The sequence below is a fragment of the Uloborus diversus genome, chromosome 6 (assembly GCF_026930045.1).
Source record: "Uloborus diversus isolate 005 chromosome 6, Udiv.v.3.1, whole genome shotgun sequence".
Classification (NCBI taxonomy): Eukaryota; Metazoa; Arthropoda; class Arachnida; order Araneae; family Uloboridae; genus Uloborus; species Uloborus diversus.
Genome location: NC_072736.1, coordinates 155,977,424 through 155,998,118, shown reverse-complemented (window position 1 = coordinate 155,998,118; position 20,695 = coordinate 155,977,424). Strand labels below are relative to the sequence as shown.

At 33.3% G+C, this 20,695-nt stretch overlaps 1 protein-coding gene across 1 annotated transcript in view; it reads right to left on the bottom strand.

Moving 5' to 3' along the window:
* The window catches only part of LOC129225038 (ADAMTS-like protein 5), a 76,797-nt gene that overhangs the window by 20,783 nt on the left and 35,319 nt on the right, over positions 1-20,695 (bottom strand). Inside the window, exons 6-8 of the mRNA XM_054859584.1 lie at positions 18,029-18,159; positions 16,269-16,354; positions 14,831-14,997 (exon numbers count right to left, since the gene is read on the bottom strand). Of these exons, the coding sequence (XP_054715559.1) occupies positions 14,831-14,997; positions 16,269-16,354; positions 18,029-18,159 (384 nt within the window). The remainder of the gene's footprint in view (positions 1-14,830; positions 14,998-16,268; positions 16,355-18,028; positions 18,160-20,695) is intronic.

The window sequence follows — 20,695 nt, the reverse complement described above, 5'->3', positions numbered from 1 at the left end:
TTTATCTTTTTCAAAGAACGTTCAGTTGGATTTGAAAACCTTAAGTCAGCGAATTTATCTTTCAAATAATCAATACATTCATTACTTTACATAGACGTTTAAGTTTGTCGCTAAGATACGTAAATCGCTATTTAAGGGGTCACAATACCTTTCAAATTTTTTTTTTTGAATTTAAGTAAATTTTATATTTCTTTGAAACCATAACATGCATACTTGTTTCATAATCAGTAATTTATTTTCAAAATTAAAAAGTATTGCCTACGTTTTTTAAAAATTCAAAAATTTGAGAAAAATTTCAGTTTTTTAAAAATTCCTAAGGTTTTTATATATTTGCACTAATTTAAAAAAAGTTTTTTGCTAAACGATCGCTATAATCATCTCTAGAAATCTGTGCATTCATTTGCTTATGAGTTTATTAGAAAGGTTTTCTGTGATTAATTATGTAAAAAATCAAAGTTAAAAAAAAAAAATTGGTTTTTAAAGGTTTAACATGCTCTAAACATTTGAGTAATTTATAAAATGCTTATCAAATGCACAGTTTGGTCAAATATGTTATCCCAATTGCAAAAAGTATTGCTTTAAAGCTGTATCTTTAATAAAAAAAAAATTCTTAGGCATTCTAATGACATGAAAACACAAAAAAAAATCATCATCGAGAAAAAGCAATTTAAAGTTTTTCTTTTGCATAAGAACACATAGCGAGCATGGCCTAAAATCACTCATAACTTTTTAAATATTTGAAATAAAGCAATGAAACTTTTCCTTTCTGTTCAGAATAGTTTTTAGTTTTGAAATAAGCAATAAATTTTTTTTTGATCGTTTCATCATTTTTCAGGTACTGTAACCGCTTAAAAATGCAATTTGTCATTTAGAGCCGCTTTTGTTCGAATAGGAGTTTATGACGACCTGTACGTATCTAACTTTACTTTGTTGTGTAATATAAATCATTTAACAAAAGATACGTTTTGAATAATATAGTAAAAAAAAAAGATGCCAAAATCAGTTTCTGCAGTAATTACTAGTAAACTTTGGTGTTTACTAAATTTAAGAAGAGGGGAAAGACACTTACATCATTCAAATTTTACTGTGCTATAGACGTGCATAAAAACAATTTTAAAAATCGATTTTCTTCTTTTCAAAAAATTACATTTTTCAGCACATTTTCATAGAAATTCCATATTTTGGGGATTAAAAGTTCCTTACCTCTTTGTATTTTTACATCAATCGGAAAAATTTTTTGAAATTACAATTAAAAAAACCTACAGTTTTGCATAAAGGAAAACCGAAAGTATGGCTTCAAAAAGAACGCTATAACTTTCTATTAAAACGCAAAAGGATAGGAGGAGTTGTGAAACACCATTGGTTAAATTTCGATCACAAACCATACTAATAATAATGAATTGACCACGCTTATTTGTAACTGTACACATGACTTTAATTAAATAAAATAATAGTTTAAAAAACTAAAAAAAACACGCTTTAGTAGCAAAATGAACTAAAAAGTTAAAAATAATCTTTGGATGACAAGTATATAAAGTCATTGACCAAACATTTAATTTTACTGCAATAAAAAAAAAAGCGTGGGAGGCTGCCTATTTACATTTTTGCATAAATAACAAGTGGAAGAAATTTAAGACAACTGATAAGAAGGCCCCCACGCTTTTTTTTATTACAGTAAAATGAAATGTTTGGTCAATTATTTTATATACTTGTCATCCAAAGATTATTTTTAGCTTTTTAGTTCATTTTGCTACTAAAGCGTTTTTTTTTTTAGTTTTTTAAACTATTATTTTTTCAAATATGATTTAGATACTAAATATTGCTAACACTTGTAACTCTTAAATGAAATCTTTGCACGTGTGTTCGATTTTTATAATGAAATGTATATTAGTATTCTATTGCATTATTTGCATCAGACATTTTGAATGCTTTCTGGTAAATTTATGTGCAAACATTGTTACACTCCGCAGCTCTGATTTGTACGTTGTAAGTAATTCTAATAAGCCACTGGCTATTTGTCCAAAAGAAAGTTGGACGCACAAACATACCCACAAACATACAAGTTAAGCTAATAAAAGCGTGTAAATTAGAATAAACTTATAACTTATCGTTAATAAATTAATTTGATTACAGAATATTGTATTGTCATCGGGTCTGAGGTTGCATTCCAAATTTTAAAAGAATCTTATCACAAAAAGAGGGCGAAAATTGAATTGCAAGATTATAAATTTAATTTCGGTGTGGACGGGATTAGAACGTACTCCCAATGATTCCCGGAGGTGGACGTCAGCGAAGACCCGCGTCGTAGACTGCTCGGCCACGACGCTCATAAAGTGGTGGAATGTACTAACAGTAATAAGCCACTAGCTCTTAGTCCAAAGGAGAGTTACTCACAAACATACAAGTGAAGTCAATAAAAGCGTGTTAAAATCAGCGATGAGGGATTGATTTTCATCTGAGGTAATAGGAGCTTCGCTTCAGTACTTCTTCAACTTCATTTTTATTTAGAGGCATTCAGACTGTTGACGTACGAAACAAAATGTAGGATATTCGCAATTCAGTGGCAAAAATTAAGTCCTGTGTATGATACTGTGTGTTCTGTTAATTTTTGTAGCTGATGATATTTAAATACTATATTTTAAAATGTTGGAATTTGAAAATTTTTTCTCTATTGAAAAAAATTCTTTCAATTTTGACTATACTAACCTAACAGCAACGGGAAGGCTAAGCAGATCTTAATCATATAATTTGTACGTTGCCAGGTTAGATGGTGAAACTATAGTATTAAATTTTTAATGTTTTTTGAGCAATCACGATTGCTAATTGTCTTCATTTGACTGTTGAATGATGTCCTTTGATTTTCCCCGCCTCCCTCTGCAGCACCATCGTCGACCGGCCCCTCCCAATGCTGCTCCTCTGGCGAGCACTGTCTCCAGGTTGCGTCATTACCCTTCACACACGCGTTTATACACACACACGCCTACATACACACGCTTACACACATAAACGCCTTCTCACGCGCGTACATACACACACGCCTACATACACACACGCTTACACACATGAACGCCTTCTCACGCGCGCGTACACAAACACATCACTGCATACACAACACGCACACACATGCAGACATACACACGCCTACATACACACACGAACGTCTACACACACACGTGCGTAGACACACACACGAACGCCTACACACACGCGCGGACGCACACACACGAACGCCTACACACACGCGCGCGTACACACACAACACTGCATATACAACACACACGAACACACATGCATACATACACATACACACAGACGCACACATACACATGCGCCTACACAAACACACGCGCATACATACACACACACGCTCGTAATTGCTAAAAACAATTTGAATTCAAAATGCCAGAAATTCAAATTAATATTTTTTTTTTCAGTAATGACATAAGAAGAGACGTTAAAAAGTTACTTTTTCTAATGCCCCAAAATATTTCATAACTTTTAGGAAAGATTTGCAGTTTTTCAAAACAAATAGATAACTTTTTTAACGAAAAGAAAACTGCGAAATTTTTTCTAAATATAATGCAAACATTCCACACCTACATAAGATATTTTTGGTCATAGGCATGTAGGGCAACAAATAAATAAAAAGCTGTAGTTCGGGGAGAACTCTGGGATACAGTGTATCACAAAATATTTCGTTTATAATTGTTACAATAACGCATAGTTAATGTTAATTAGTTTGAAACTACATTTTGAAGAAATTAATTGTATATTTTTGGAATTGAAGGTATTATAATTAATCTAAACTAGGCTTTTTTAGCTTGAAAAATACTCGTCAAGAGGACATAAAGGTGTTTCCCCCAAATATTTTTTTCCCCATTGCAGCATTGGAAATAGAAATTAACTTTCACATTTTAAAGGACTAGCTAATTTTTGTTTATGGAGGATAAGCATGTTGAACTGCACACCCCAAGCTACATATCGTCCCTTCAAAGCAGCAGTGGGATGTCTTATTGTTATTCCTGGGTTTAGATGTCTTACTGCTGCTCTGAGGCGACGATATGTTCAACTCAAAATTCTACCCAGTTAATTTGAAGCACTATGACTGACACCTCATGTAGTCCAGTGGTTCCCAACTGGTGGTCCGTGAGAGCCTCGGGGGTTATCCGCGGGAGAGTCCGAGATCTACCAATAAAAAAGTAATATTTCCCGTAAATTAAATCAAAATTGCAACTTTCGTTGAACAAGATTAAGTAAATACATTAGCTTGATGAACATCAGACACTTATTAAATTGCATGTAAAAATTATTAGAAGACACCATAACACAATCATAATATTATTTGTAATCATGTACAAAAACTTTCACCAGGCGAGCACTTCATGGCTAGGGCTGTGGTCGTCACACAGACAGCCTTCAGTCAGTGATCATGTGACTACATTGTTAATTAAAGATTCTTAATTAATAATAATAGTTTGTTTATAAAAAAAATGCTGATTTTTATTACCTTTGAAATTTGTTACCACTGATGCACGCAATAATGTTTTTGATGATCCGTGGTAATTCACTTTCAAGGCAGAGGGATTCGCAGCCATCAGTGGGTTTTAAATCATTGATCCCATTGATTAATTAATAGCACAGGTTTTAAATTTCAATAAACCATCCCCCAAAAATTCTACATTCTCTACATTATGTAATCGAAACCCAAAGGTCCGCATTGCATACCATACAGGTGGTTTACTGATAGAGAAAGGCCCTGAAGAATGCTTATTTTTCTTGATCCAGATCAGGAACTGGTTATTCCCTAGTTCAGCACCCTCAAAGTTACTGACTCGTAGTAAAAACTTTGTGAACTTTATCACACGACAAATTTAACATGCACCCGTCACCAGGGTCGGATACAGACCATCATTTTAGGGGGGAGGGTCATGCTGAAGAATGCCCTTCCCCCTTTTAAAAAAACCTACGGTTCTGGGGACGAAACACTTCTAAAATTTCTTGGGTGCCAATAAAAAGCACCAAATCGTCCAGGAATGAGGCACTTAATAGGGCATGAAAGTTAAAAATTAATTTTATAAGCAGTAAAAAAAGAAGTATTTTTTTATGGTTCCACTTATGTTTCCATCTTCGTCGCCACTGTTATGGTTCCTTTTATGGGACTTATGTTCGCTGGTCATGTAAATGGTAATTGATCATTCTGACATTATAATACTAGACTTCACTATTCTAATTACTGCAAGACTTTACTATTCTAATCACTACATTAACAATATACGAGACATTCTTCAAAAAGTGTAACTTTTCTGTCACACACCTTTTACAGAAAAAAAACTTTAAGGAACAATTTATTTAACAATGATTTTTAATTTTATCAAAAATAAATCTATTTAAACCTGCCAACATTTTTTTCATAATAATTTTTATTTTAGTATATTTTTGGTTCACAACATGTGAATTCTCACCACCATGGCATGTCACACACCTTGTGCGGCTGTTTATGTTGCTTTATAACTTATTTATTTAAACGTATATGTTTATTTATTTATTATTCCTTTCACAAGTGTCTCAAATACTAATTTTTTAAGTACATTTAATTTTTTAATATTGTGTTTTAGTTCGTTTTTAAGGATAAGTAGTCATGTCACACGAAAAACCCTCTCCTCCGTTACCTAAACCCAACATGCCATTCCTTATTAACACGTGGCAGTAATGACATCAAATTTTATTTTCCATGAAACAAGGGAGCCCCCTTGTTTATTTTCTGCCATAGTTAAAGTTGTGAGATTTTTGTCGAAAAACAAGAAGATAGATTTTGCTTTAAAAACTTAGTGTGTTTATTCCGATTTCTCACCTCCGTGAACTTGAATTTCAGAGATATAAATTAATGTAAAGAAAGAAGTGAACATGTTTTCCTATGCTTAAAATGTGCAGATTGTAGCAACGAAGAAAAAAAAAAAGTTTTCCATGAAAAATGTATCTATTAGGCCTATATTAAGGGAAAGATCCTCATCTCCATGAATCTCACCTCCGTGACAGGCCCCTTATCAATGTCATTATTTCTGAGGTGAAAATAACTGATGGAGGGGAAATACATCAATAATAGGCATTTTACCAAAATTATAAATCGCCAGTATATCCTCAAATTTACTAAATACTATTTTTTATCATACATTTGAAACTACTAATTAAGCCTTAATATTATATTCCCATTAATAATTAAAATAGCTGATTTATTGCACAATTAACAAAATTACTACTTTTAAATTAAATGGGCCTCGATTTTTAAACATTAAAAGTTTTTTTTTCTTCTTTTTTTTAATTTTCGTGAACAAGGCATTTTTTTTTTATTTATGAGTAAAATAATTGGAACTTAACTGGGCCATTGTTTATGGTTACTTCTAGTAGGTACCACGTTCATGTAAGAATGAAAAAAAAAAAAGAAAACAAAAGGTTCCGAAATAGTAAAATATTTGCGTTCAAAAGTTACGTTTTCTGGAGAATTAACCATACATAATATTATATACAAGACAGAATGTGTCGACAATGCGCACATCTCCGGAGTCCGTTTCAATTTGTTCTGTTCTGAGAGAATGTTTTCCCCCAGTGACGTCAGTGACTCTGACGGCACTACGATTACGATACTGGAGTTCGATACGTTCGATTTACCACATATTTCAAATATTTGCTCGTACTTGCAAAATTAGTTATTAAATTTAAAAAAGTCTACTGAAATCGTTTGCTTTTTATTCAGAAAGGGTTTGAACACAATATGGACAGATACTATGGTCGACTGTTTATGGGGGGGGGGGGAGATGTCATGATCCCCCTTGACCCTCCCCTGCCTGTCACCTTACCGAGTGCAGAGGATTTTTGAAAAGCCGATACTGAACCCGAGACTATTCGGTCGAAAGCCCAGCTCCAAATCAATAGGGTACCATCAACACTTGTATAATATACTAGTGGTACCCGCACGGCTTTGCCCGTAGTAGAAAATCAAAAGGTCTTTTGGTTTGCCTGCATATTTACAAACATGGTGAATTTCTCACCAATCGACTTGCCCATGTTACGGTTCCACGTTATTAATCGTCCATCTTACGATAATTTTGCTCGGGAAAATGTTCTGAAAACTGTAATCGAAAATGAACAAAATCGAATTTTCGAAAAATCGCTTCGAAGTGCCCACCCCCATGCTACAAAATAATTTTGTGCCAAATTTCATGAAAATGAGCCGAACGGTGTGACGCGCTATGCGCGTCACAGAAATGCAGACATCCTGACAGAGAGAGATCCAGACATCCAGACATTGAGTTTTCAGCTTTATTATTAGTAAAGATGAGCATCTCACGTTGCCAGTAGGAAAACTTTTGGACCAATCCAGCCAATTTCAGAGAATTGTGCAGAAATCAATCAGTTTCTAATACAAAGTTAAATACTTTATTGCTATTTATTACGGCTAAAAAAGCAATTGAGGCCCCTAGTTTCAAAACCGGATACTTGTAGAAAACCAAATTTTACAGGAGACGTAAAAGTCCGGTTTTGAAACTGAGGCAGACCTTCCCGCCCCATTTCAAGGGGGAAAGAAGCGGTTTTTGAACCTAATATTGAGCAGGCAAATAGGCCTTATGATTCTCTACAAGATTAACAAAAAAAAAAAAAAAAAGAAAATCGAATTTTTTGCAAGTATCCGGTTTTGAAACTAGGGGCCTCAATTGCAACACTACCCACTTTCTATCAATGAATGAGTATTCTCTTTATCTCTATTTTCAAATAAAATTAAATTTTGCCATTGAAATATTGAAAATAGTTCGTGAAATCATAATGTATTTTGTTCATTGCTGGCACCATACGCACACGTACATTAACCTTGTTACGGTGAAAAATTGCGAATACCTCTGCTTCAAATTGCATCATAATATTATCTAATACAATTTCTTTCATATCAAAAAAGAAGAATTACATAAGTATCAATGTAGAAAATAAAAAAAAATTTACAATATGAAAACTATATATTTCAGAGGGTAAAATGGGGTTGAAAGTCACGACTCAGTTAGATAACCGAAATTTCAAAAGTGTAAGAAAATGTAAGAAATACATCATAATACTTTATATTTAATTTATTATGAGGCAATTAGAAGTAACATTCATAATAATCGCATTAGGAGGGTCTTAGGGGACAGTAAGCGAGGGAAAATAGACAGGAGAAAAATTTGGTAGGTAATATAACGTAATCATCGTTACAAAAAACAGGTTTCGTCAACAGCTGCTTCGATATTTCCCTGAGAGGTAAGAAATTGTTCACCTCAATTTATTTTTGAAGCTCTTTATCCAATTTATACGACACTTGACAAGTCTGGGCTAGGAAATCGATAATGTTATTAATTACCTGATTTTTAGAAGAAGTTCGCATGGAAAGTGATTAATCAATGCTGTTTGAAGCGTTTAGTATTAAAAACAGTTTATTTCATTTGATTTTTTTTTTTTTGCAGATGAGATGAGCAGGACTTCCGATGGGAGATCACTGTGACCACCCAAAAATATCCTTATTCGACAATTTTTGTCGGTCGATTCGGAAAAATTTGAATTTCTATTCGGCAAAATCATACGTCTCAAATTAACTATGTCGTATCACAGCTTAAAATCAAGACTAACAAATAGATAAAATAATTTAAAAATAATAACAAACAATAAAACTAATAAATATGGATGAGTCAGATCGAAATAGAGCAATTGCGGTCCAAATAACCCTTAATGATTGAAATTTAAAGATGTACAAGTATTTTCTACTGCAAAGGTGCTCACCCTAGGGCCGTTGGACAAATGTGGCCCGCGAAGTTTATCCATGTGGCCCGTTTTTCTGTTCAATGGTACGAATTGAATATGTTCTGATAACATCCAAAACAACCAATAAATTTCATTCGGCATTAAGAATGATTGCCGCTAGTTTGGAGCCAAATGGTCAGAAATATGTTTCTAAGAGTTATATGGAAATATCATGCTGTTAAAGTTTGCATATAGTAATGAAAACTAAAATCCCTGGTTTGTAATTTTCCTCCCTTTACCGTGCTTTCAAATGTTATTTAGATTTTAAAAAAAATCAAATAAATTTAAGCTTTACATGCGCTCTGGTCCTCAAGACTCATACTTACTATGTGATGCAGCCCTTGGGTTATAAAAGGTTGGGCATACAAGGTGTAACAGAAATGGCACCATTTTTTGCATACCATTTTGGCTCTCTACAACCCCTCATGGCCACAAATGGCACCCTTATAGATGTGATGGTGCTACAAACGTTTCATCCCTGAAATGGGCCATATGCAACTCGCAGTTTTCACAGGTACTTGTCCACACGTAAGTGCTTACCCACAAATGATGTCACGTTTTGAAGAGAGGAGGGAGGTTCCTCAAATTGTCACAGTTTGTGTAAGGGGGGGGGGAGAACGGGTAACAAAAAGTGTGACAGTCCGCATTTTTTATAAGCATACATATTTATAAAAAGTGCACTGTTAAACGAGTCGCATATGGTATTTTTTAGAGACAGCTTAGGGACTGTCCATAAATTATGTTTTACTTTTTAAAACACTTTTGACTGCCTTCTCTCTCTCTCTTTCTGTTTCAAAGTATCACACTTCACCCCTCCCCGCGTCAAATATTACGCTACACTGTTGAAATGCGTACCTCATCGGATGAAACGTCATAGTACCAGCGGCAACCACTCAAGGCTGCCATTTAGCTCTCTATGGCACCATGGAATCCTTAAAGGTGCCATTCGTTTCCGTATGGCACTCTATTGCAACCACTGAGATATGGTGCTGAATGGCATCCTTAAGAAGGTGCCGCTGCTGTTACAATTTTTCATCAGATAAGGGGCAATATGCAACCCGCATTTCAACAGTGTAGCGTAATATTTGAGGAGGGGAGAAGGAGAAGTGTGATACTTTGAGACAGAGGGAGAGAAGGGCGTTAAAAATGTATGTTTTAAAAAATAAAACATCATTTATGGACAGTCCCTTACCGTAAATATCATTACGTTCAAGGGACTAAACATAATTCATGCAAGTCAACTACATTAAGCTAAGCAGTTGCTTCATATTAAGATGTTTTAATAAAATAAATTGTATTTATTATTAGCTTACTTAGATGGCTGCAAATAAATTTTCCCGTAAAGATAACAAATAATTTGCTTAAATCACTCTCTTAGGGCATACATCTTTTGTTAGATGACTTCTCTTAAATTGGAGCTCTCACTACTTGGGTGGCTTGCTGTAATGAAATATTAATTCAGAGCCATAAGAGTTCTGACCTGATAAGCTTTTTTAGATGTTCCAGGGATGAACGATAGCAAATGCGTGGGTGGGGCTAGGGTGTACTCAATGTGGCGTCACACCCTTTTCTTATCGTGGAGCTTCAAAAATAGGATGCTTCGATGCACTCAAAAGCAAGTTTTCAGACACCCGAAGAAAGATTTACTGCTGATTGGCATGGTAATTCATGTTTTATAAGTACCTATCTTGAAAAACATGCTTATTGAATTTTTCTGTGTTTTTTTGGATACAATGGATATATCAGTTTGCGGTGTTGTTTGGGAATGAAAAAAACGTGTTTGGATGCGTATCTGTATGCATCATCTATAAATTAGTTTTCGTTCACTTATTTATTTATTTATTTTATTTTTTTTTGGTAGACACACGTTACTCAAAGAGAAATAAAAAAATATATCATTAACATCGAAAAATGCTGAGGGTAATTAATCAATACTTTAAAGCAGATGATCTGGTGCTATTTATTTTTTCGTTGCTATCTTAAAGGGCTAGACATATTAAAATAGGAGTAGTGTAAGTTCGAAATAAAAATCAGGTGAATTTTGACGCCTAGTATTTTAATTATTTCGCAATCACAAATTTCGATAGGACCCTACTTGTTTGGTTTCTTGTTTCTACAAATGGAATGAAATGCAATGGCCAAGAAATTTGAATCCTTGACTGGTGATTTTCTAAAATAAGTAATACGAGGCACATCCATAAAAAAAAGAAGAAAGAAATGGTGATTAGGATGCGGAAATAAAGATTTTATGACCGATATCCATCAGTACTTTTATTATAAAGATTATTTACAGCGTATAACGTTTTGTATTTTAATTTCTAATCAATCTTAAATAATGGAATTAGTAATCGAGATATTTTGAAATCGGATGAAGTTTTGCTGTTAAAGTAGTTAAGGTGTTTGTTTGTTTTGTTTTTTTTTTAATACAAAAAACGTTATTTTTCACAAAACCCCCTTTTTTAATGTAAGTATGCTTGAGTTAAGCCCTGAAAAATATGAATAAAATCATACCGCACATGATTTGTAACAATATTGACGAAAATTTTACTCTCCGAATAGCTATCAAAAGTAACCGTTGTTATGGTGATCTGAAAAATCAGAGCAACATCAACTTTTGTCAAGTGACGTAATTAAGCAACTCTTGATGGCTCAAAAATTTATCAATTTGAGTTAAACATGGAAGAGGAACGATTTCAAAAACAAATGTTTCTTTTCGAGATGATTAACTTCTTTCATTAACTTTCAAACGGGATTTTTTCCAAGAAGTTTTGTTTAAAAACTGTCTGGAACATGTCCATGACTTGAAAGATGGTTTTGAAACTCAACACACACAAAAAAAAAAAAAAAAAAAAAGAAAAAGCAAAAGAAAAATCGCTGTTAAAAATTTCTTTTCAAGAGTCGAATTTTCAATGATTCTTTCCGCCAATATAATTCTCGATTGGAGCAATTTAGCAAACACAAATGAAATTCTTCAGAAAAAAAGTGATCAGCGCATGACAATAACAAAGAAAAGAACGAAATCTGAGCAAACACGATTAGGTGTCTTTTGTTATTAAATTCAAAGAGCTTCATAGAAAAACCTTTTTTATTTTTTTTTATGCAAACGAGGTAAGCTTATGAATGCAAGAACAGACAATAAAACCTTTTGTCGGATGTTTTTTTTCTCTTCAAAACGTTCTTTCATATTGTTTTTATCACTTAAACAAATAATTCAGTTCGGATTTCTAAAACTACAGCTTTACAGGATAACTTTCAGCAACAATCTTTATTTAATGCTTCTCCACTCGTATTTCAACAGGTATTTTTCGCCATAAAATGGTATAAAAGGCCCAATATGGTCAAAGCTTTGGATTAGAGATTCTGAATAGTACCTACTGGTCCCCAAAATTAAAAAAAATGGTAGCAGCTTCTGTCCTTTCAGTAGCCATTTTTTAAAAAACGTATGCAAACAGCGCAAAAAGTAACTAACCCATTCCTTATTGGAAATATTAGCAACAAATTAAAAAATTATGATACTTTACAAAAAGAACATACGAGATTTCACTGGATATTTTTTTAATCTAAAGATATAATAAGCATACAGCAAAAGGCAATTTTTCGAAAATAGTTACATGTAATACAAATGTAGGCAATTATAAATGAACTAGAAAATCTCCCGTCAAGATATGACAGGTGAAAATTGCTTATTCTACACATGAACGAAGCAATTGCCTGTTTGGTGATATTTTGACGGACGAAATTTTAACCCTAACACCGGTGGATTAACCCTGAATTCCAGTAGGTAGCGTGCATTTTTGACCACTTTTACGTTTCTTCATTCTCCTAAAATGACAGTCTTACCAGAAAAACAGTTAAGATACCGGATCCAGTTCAGCCTCGTCAAAATAAAGGATTTCCCTGCATGTCAAACATTACCAAAATATATAATCAAATTATCATGCCGTGGAGAGAGTTTTCATTGTTGATGGCATCAAGAGCGTTACTCAATTATTCGCTACTAGTGGTACCCGCACGGTTTTGCCCGTAGTAGAAAATTAAAAGGTCAGTTGGTTCGCCTGTATTTTTACAAATAAAGGATGATGAATTTCTCGCCTGGCTATGTTCATTCGCTCTCCCATTCCCGGTTATGATAATTTTGTAATTTACTCGTCCATCTTATGAGAATTTTGCTCCGGAAAATGTTCTTAAAATTGAAATAGAAAAAGAACAAAATCGAATTTTCGAAAAATCGCTTCGAGGTACACACCCCCATGCTACAAACTAACTTTGTGCCAAATTTCATGAAAATCGGCCGAACGGTCTAGGCGCTATGCGCGTCACAGAGATCCAGACATCCTGACAGAGAGAAATTGAGCTTTACTATTAGTAAAGATTATGTATATGAGGATGAACGGAAGTGTGAGAACTCATACGAGAGGTATGCAAAAAAAAAACCACTTAACAAAAAATTGCAATCATTAAAATAAATAAATAAATAAATAAAGTTCGAGTAAATTTAACGACGTCAGGAATCGTTGATTTTGTTACTTTGAGTGAAAATATTCGGACTGAAATGAAAAACAAAAAAAAAAAAAAATGTACAAATTCAAGATAACGTTTATCAGAGATTCAAGAAAATGCTTCAAATAAGAATGGAAGCACGTTGTCCTAGCACAATACAAAAAGGAAACACATGATCGCACCTTTTGGCGACTGGAACTTGATTTTTTATAGCAATTTTCAACGAAATAGTCACCCTTAGGCAACTGGCGATCGCGAATACAGAACTTTATGTATGGTTTCCCAAAATTAAGAAGCGAAAATTATCAAATCCCTTAAACATGAATTGTTAGCCTGGTATATAAAGCTATTTCATCACTAAGTAACTTTTTGGGATACGTCATTAATGGTGATGAAAAATAAATTACTATAATAAAAGTAGTGCAACTTGATTGCGACAAAATGAATTTTCTAAATGTTTAGAAACTCACCCTTTGTACCTCTCAACATCAGAAGATTTCTATCACCTGCAATATTGCATAAAATATTGCAATGTACTGTAGAATGAGCCCCTTTCATCAACTACAAAAATAACTTCCGCACAGTCACTTCAGATTGATTGTGTTCAAGTTCGTTAACAGTATAAAGACTTAGAGAATGCAGCACTGAGCCTGCTACAGTAAACTCCCGATTATTCGCGGGGTGGTCTTTCATAATTAAGGGGGAAAAAATACGACACTTAGTTGACCCTTTAGTTAAAAGCACCCATTTTAACTTAACAAGCGTAAAGTCTACTTTTAGACATTTCTATTTCTCTCTATTCCCTTTCAATGACATCAAACTTTCCAAGCTCACTGAAATCTAATTAGTTGAAACCATATTTTGAATAAAAACTACTCACTACTTTAATCTACACTACTTGCCGATTTTTAGGTCAACACTTCTAGTTGAAGTCTGTTTAGTGGATCAACACTACTAGTCAAAACGTGATTTTTAAATCTAAACTACTTACGTTCGTAAACGAGTCACCAGAACAGTTTTCTTTGAAACTATTCGAAGTAACCTAGCTTGACCTGGTTCAGTTAATCTGTTTATACCATTTGCTGGCTGATTTGTGTAATCCGTTTGCAATAGCGATCATTACTTTTTTTTTTTTGGCTTTTTACAAACATTTTTTACATACAATGTTATCGTTTTTAGCAGTAGTTAAACCTCATGGGAGTGTTATTAATTTTTTTAGAGCTATTGCATAGATTAGTATCTTTTTTTTACTTATTCTGCAGATTATCTGCGAAATTTGCTTATCCACGGATATCCTGCCACCCTATTCCGTGGATATCCGGAAGTTCACTCAACTTTTTTTACAGTCACATATATTAAAAAACTTGAAGTTGCACAAAGTTAACCGGCATGAGTAAAAGGCATCAGAAATAACTACACAAAAAAAAATAAATAAATAAAAGAACAAATAAATTAAATTTAAAAACTTAGTTAATAAGTAAATAAAAAGCATAAAAAGACACAAACCTACCAGCACATACATGTCTTCCGCGACTGGGCCTTTGACAAGCAAAACTTCGCTGGTGTTATCCAGTTTCTTGAATTCAACAGATGCTCCAGCAATTCTGTAATGACCCTCGTACTTAGTAGTAGGTAAATCTCGATTGAATATTATGCCATTATTTTTGTCCTGTAGTGCTGAAATAAAAGCAGATATGCTCTTATTAAAGACATAAAAGTACCTGTATTTTGAGTAAAGTTAAGTTTGACCAATGATGTTTTCAAAACCTGATGTTAAAAACTAAAATTACGAGCGAGCAAAAATAGATTTGGAGATTACTGCTGCCGTGGGCAGGTAAATGGCAGTATCTGCAAAAATGAGTTTTTGAGATATTTGAAGAAATGTGTGTTGGATTTAGTACTAACAATAGGGAAATGTTGGAATTAGACGCTTTTTTCACGTCTTTTTTCAACGGAAACTAAATTAGCAACTTTATACAATAAAGCTAACGTACAATAGATGACAAAATTGCAAAACAAAATGAAAAAAAGAAAAATTTGCAGTTACGGCCCTTTACTTCCCCACGGCAGAATGGTTTTGTTTTTATTAGGACGTCGGTGCACGCTAGTTAATAAATTGTACACAATCCTTTAATAGCAAAAACATCGCTGGAATAGATAGGATATATTAACTACTCTAGTTTGAATAAGATAATTATTTTCAGAAATTAAGCTTGGAACAAATATTTGACAGAAAACAAGTTTTAACAACAGTTATTACTTTTCACTAGCTGCATCACCCGGCTTCGCACGGTCTACCTCGAAAATAAAAGTTATGTCAAGTGACGCGTGTTCAACACTCAAGCTTGAACCAAAAAAAAAAAAAAAAAATCAGTGAAATTTTGCAGCAGATTGCGGAAAAATAACCCAAAAGTAAATATTTTAAATCCCCCAATTACAGGAAAAGCCTTTAAAACAAAATCAAGAATTTTACTTGTTCATATTTGAGAAATAAAAATGGCAACAGATCTTTCGCCTCAATGATTTTCTTTATGTTCTTAATTTTAATAAAAGTATTGTTGCGGAAAGCTGAGATGAAGCACTGAATAATAATTTGAATGGAGGAAAGTCTTCGAAAATTATGGATTTTGTCGAAATTTAAGTGTCATAATTAATAGTTTTTAATTGATATATCCACTAATTATTATCAGAGGATTAATAATCCAGCCAAACATAAAGACGGGAAGATTATGAATCCATCGATACCTGGTTCGATGGAAAGTTCACCGTTGTTCGGGAGAAGTAACTCGGACATAGATGACTACATAGATACATAGGTTCGTATGCTGAGTTTAATTATATAAGATTGATCATCATTCAAACAAAGCGTAATTTCAAGAGAAATCACGGTAAAAGGGAAAATAGTTTAAAGAGAAAAATCGTCATATAATGAGATACAGTCCCCTTACCTAAGAAATTCTTGCCCACGGTTTGTCTTACTATTATGTTTCGAGCTCCAACTGGAATCACAACGACTTCACTGTAAGCATTTCTTCTATCTGTAGAAAGTATATTACATATACACATTCATGTAAGTAGTACACAAAATAACAGAAAAAAGAGTTATATTAAGAGCAAAATAAAAGGATTTTCCCATCCAATATTGTGAAAATTAAAATTCTCCAGTTCTTAAAAATATGCAAAAAAAAAAAAAAAACAAAAACTTTGCATCTTCATAGTGCCACAAATTGTTGTAGCGACGTCAAAGTGAAGTTACTTGAAATGTGTCACAAATCTGTCGCATCGTGACTTATGTGAAGAGTTAAATTTTTTGACGCTTTACGGCTGTAAGCATTGTGGCTCGTAGGACGTTCGTATAACTTTGTCATGACACGTTGTGCTGTCAGGGGTATTCTCAGTGTTAGAGAATTAATACGTTGCAGTGACGTCTTCATAGTGACAAAAAGTGATGCGTCACCATTTCTTTCAGCGACATCGAAGTGAAGTTATTTGAAATGTGCAACAAATCTGTCACATCGTAACTTCTGTGATAAGTTACAATTCCGACGTTTTATGACTGTACGCATTGTAACTTTGTCATGACACGTTGTGCTGTCAGGGGTATTCTCAGTGTTAGAGACTGTTAATACCACAAATTGGTACAGCGTCGTTGAAGTAAAATCACTTGAAATGTGTCAAAAATGTGTCACACGTCACTCCTGTGAGTCATCACGACTCTATCACTTTGTGAATGTGACCATAACTACTCTCAGTGACTACCCTGCTGTTTTGCCATGATATCGCACCCCGGCAAGGAAAGCGACACATTTCAAAAAAGACAGCTTTGGAAAAAATCAAGGTTTTATGCAATAGTGATTTTAAGTGATTTAGTCTTAGAAAATGAGCAAGAAAATTATGATACGATGTTTACTGGTTAGTTTTTGTAGTCTAAATTAATATTGCATGATTAAAGTTCAAAATACTTTCTTCTGCATTATGAAATTTTCATGATTTGTTACAAATAGTTACATCGTTTTAACACTACCAAGCACCACTTTGCGTGAGTTTTAGGGCAAGAAAGTGCATTAAATTTAGATTATAAACCAATAGTTAGTACGTTATTGCAAAATTTTGAGTTAGGTTATTTATCTTGCAGGAATGCGATATGTTTCACTATTGAAGGCCCATTAGAAGTAAAATACTAATCCTTCGTGTATGTTAATGGTGGCTAGGCCACGTTAAATGTCATGGTCGGAAAGTCCTCAAAGTGAATCAATTCCTCTGGGGAGACTCTGAACCAGGGAATGCTCGGCTTCTGGTTTAGATTATATATATATATATATATATATATATATATATATATATATATATATATATATATATATATATATATATATATATATAAAGAATGATACGTCTTACGATAAAATACACCTAAAATTACGTGTGGGATCGCATCCAGCATAAATAGCCATGACTACCCATGCATCCTCCAGTACAGCCTTTGAGAATTATCATTGAATGATTATTCAATAATATTTCATGCTTGTCATGATGTTGCTCAATTAGGAAAACATTCTTTAAAACGTTTAAGGAATGAGGTACAGGAATGTATTAGCACACATAAAATTGTATTTTATTTACTGCCTATTGATTTATTTTTTAAGAAAAAGAAATGATTGAAGACTCGGCCTACCTTATGTAGGCGAATTCATTAAAACCGTTCCACTTACCTCCTTCATGCGAAGGTTGCTTCAGATAAAAGTCCTTATAATGAACACAGGTTGCATTACGGCCTCCGCAGACACCACACATGTCCAATTTCACATCTGACCCTAAGCGTTCGTCGCAGCCCACTTGCTGTAATTCATTAAAATAGAAAATTAAGGTACGCAGATAGTTCGACACAGGTGGGAAAAAAGACATTATTTCCGTGTTTTTTACACATATATTTCCTGTTGAATACCACAGCTAATTGTTGTGTCTGCGTTTTTAGGCGTAATTTAATCTTGAGCAAGAACACTAATTACTCTAGTTTCCCCATGCAGCATTTGGTCAGTTATGGATCTATAAGGAAATTTTAACCATATTTTTTAATGAAAGGAGCAGCAATTAAAAATTAGCAAGCAGGAAATAAATTCTCTTTAATACAATCGCTAAATCGAACCTCTTACAAAAATCGAGATAGAAAAAGCGGATCATTCCCTTATGAGGCATTAGCATCAAACCCGGCTCAAGACTAAAATGCGAGCATAATTTTAATTTAACTCAATATTCTTCACAACATCCTCCCTTCATAAAATACAGTGGGCAACCACATTAAAATTTTAAATCGAAGTTAATTCAAATCAGTCATTGCACAGAAAATTTTGAAATTATCCTTTGAAGTCTTGGGAAAAAAAATCCAAACCTATAACCAAAAAAGGGGGTGAGGGGGGGGAGGACTCAGAAAATTTGAAATTTATCGTAACCAGTTAATTGAATTCTAGATCTGCTTTACAAGTCATTTGGTAAAACGAGTATATGGAAGAAAAAAAAACTTTTAAAAAGCTTGTAAATGGATGACTCAAATTGAGAAAAACACAGAACCCCGGTTTATTCGTTTGAATTAAAGTTTATTAAAGGAAAAGTATTAAAGTTTGAAAAGTTTCGACAGTTAATAAAGAGTTTCATTATCCACAACTCTACCCATGTTTCAGTTGAACGTTACTAACTTTACAAACATTTGTTCTAGCAACGAGTAAAAAGTTTGTCCCACCCAACCAAACTGACACAAACCAAATGGAGAGAGAAATTATTATAAAAGCTTCTAAAGATAATTAAAAAGCTATGCCGATTTCTTGTTAATTTTACTTGATTCCTTACGATGATGCTCTCCTTCAGAAACTCTTGCAAGCAACCGTATTACTGCATTAAGAACCGTGTGAAATTTAGCACCCCGAAAGAAAGTGATAAAACTCAAGATTTGGGAAAAGCCTTATAGCTATTAATTTAAAATTTAATGCTTTTTCTTGAAAAAAAAAACCAGTGCAAAGTTACCTCACATAACTGGTGTGCATAGTATAATAAAATATAAAGTATCTGCGCACATAGCTCAAAACTATCTGCAGGAATTAAAATCAACATGCAGTCAGGGGGTAGGTAAAATTTTTAGTAAGAAAATGCCTTTCGCTTTCAAAGATATATTCATGAAAGCAATAATGAACATTTTCCATAATTTTATCTTTAAGATTTAAAGATAATCAGTGTTTAATATGGATATTATTATTCGGTCACTGCACATATCTACTGCAAATGTATCTGCACAGCATCAAATGTATCCGTGCACGCGTGCGTCTATATTATCAAGCTATGCTGGTGTGTGGTGGCTTAAAAACGATATGCTCAAAACTGACACATCATTGAAATTTTATTATCAAGAAGAAAATATTTAGAACTGAAAGAATGCATTATTAATTTAATCAGTAAAAACTAACCAGTTAATATCACAATACAAAATATTTTGTGCGCATTGTAATATTGAAGACGAAATCACTTAAAACTACTATTTCCCAAAACCTTGATTTTTTTCCAATGCTGTTTTTTGAATTGTGTCATACTCGATATCTGTCCCCTAAATTCAAAATCTATTTCATAAATTATCGAATACAAATACTTATAAATTACATTTGTTTCCTGTTACTAAAAAAAAGAATATTAATCTTAGCAAGAAATAAATATAGAATTTTTTTTTTTGAAAATGTACTGTAATATTTTTAAAACATCGCAAATAAAATATTTCTGGCTTCATACTGTCTACTTTTGAAGATTAAATGTAGTTAATGTTAATTAACTATCCAAAAATAATTAAGCTAAATAATGAAGTAATCAAATTTTGGAAAATAATGGCGGAATTACATCTTTTATGGACCATACAGACACATCTGTCCCACACTTACACAAAACTTCATGAACTAACTAAACACATTTTTTTGAAAACTTGACATATGTACGTTGATATTTAATACAGTGAAACGCCAGTTTAACGTTTCTCAAGGGACTGGGTTAAAAAAACGTAAGATGCGGAAAATAAAAAATAAAAAAAACTGAAGGTAGTCAAGATGACTCTTTCAAAAGGTATAATATCTCTATTTTACAAAATAAACATCATGATACAAACCATTTTAGATCATTTTTACACATTTATTAGCGAATCCGGATGTTTAGGTTGAAACAGTTTGTAACAGTAAATTGTTTTTTAGACATTGAGTTCAAACTAAATGCAGCCTCTTCCAGTATTGAAATACTTTGTACGTTTTTTTCCATGGTCTTTATGAGAAAGAAAAGTTTCTCACTATTTGTGAGCTCTTCAATGCAATATTGAAGAAAGAGACGGGCTGTGGCAACGTGGATTATC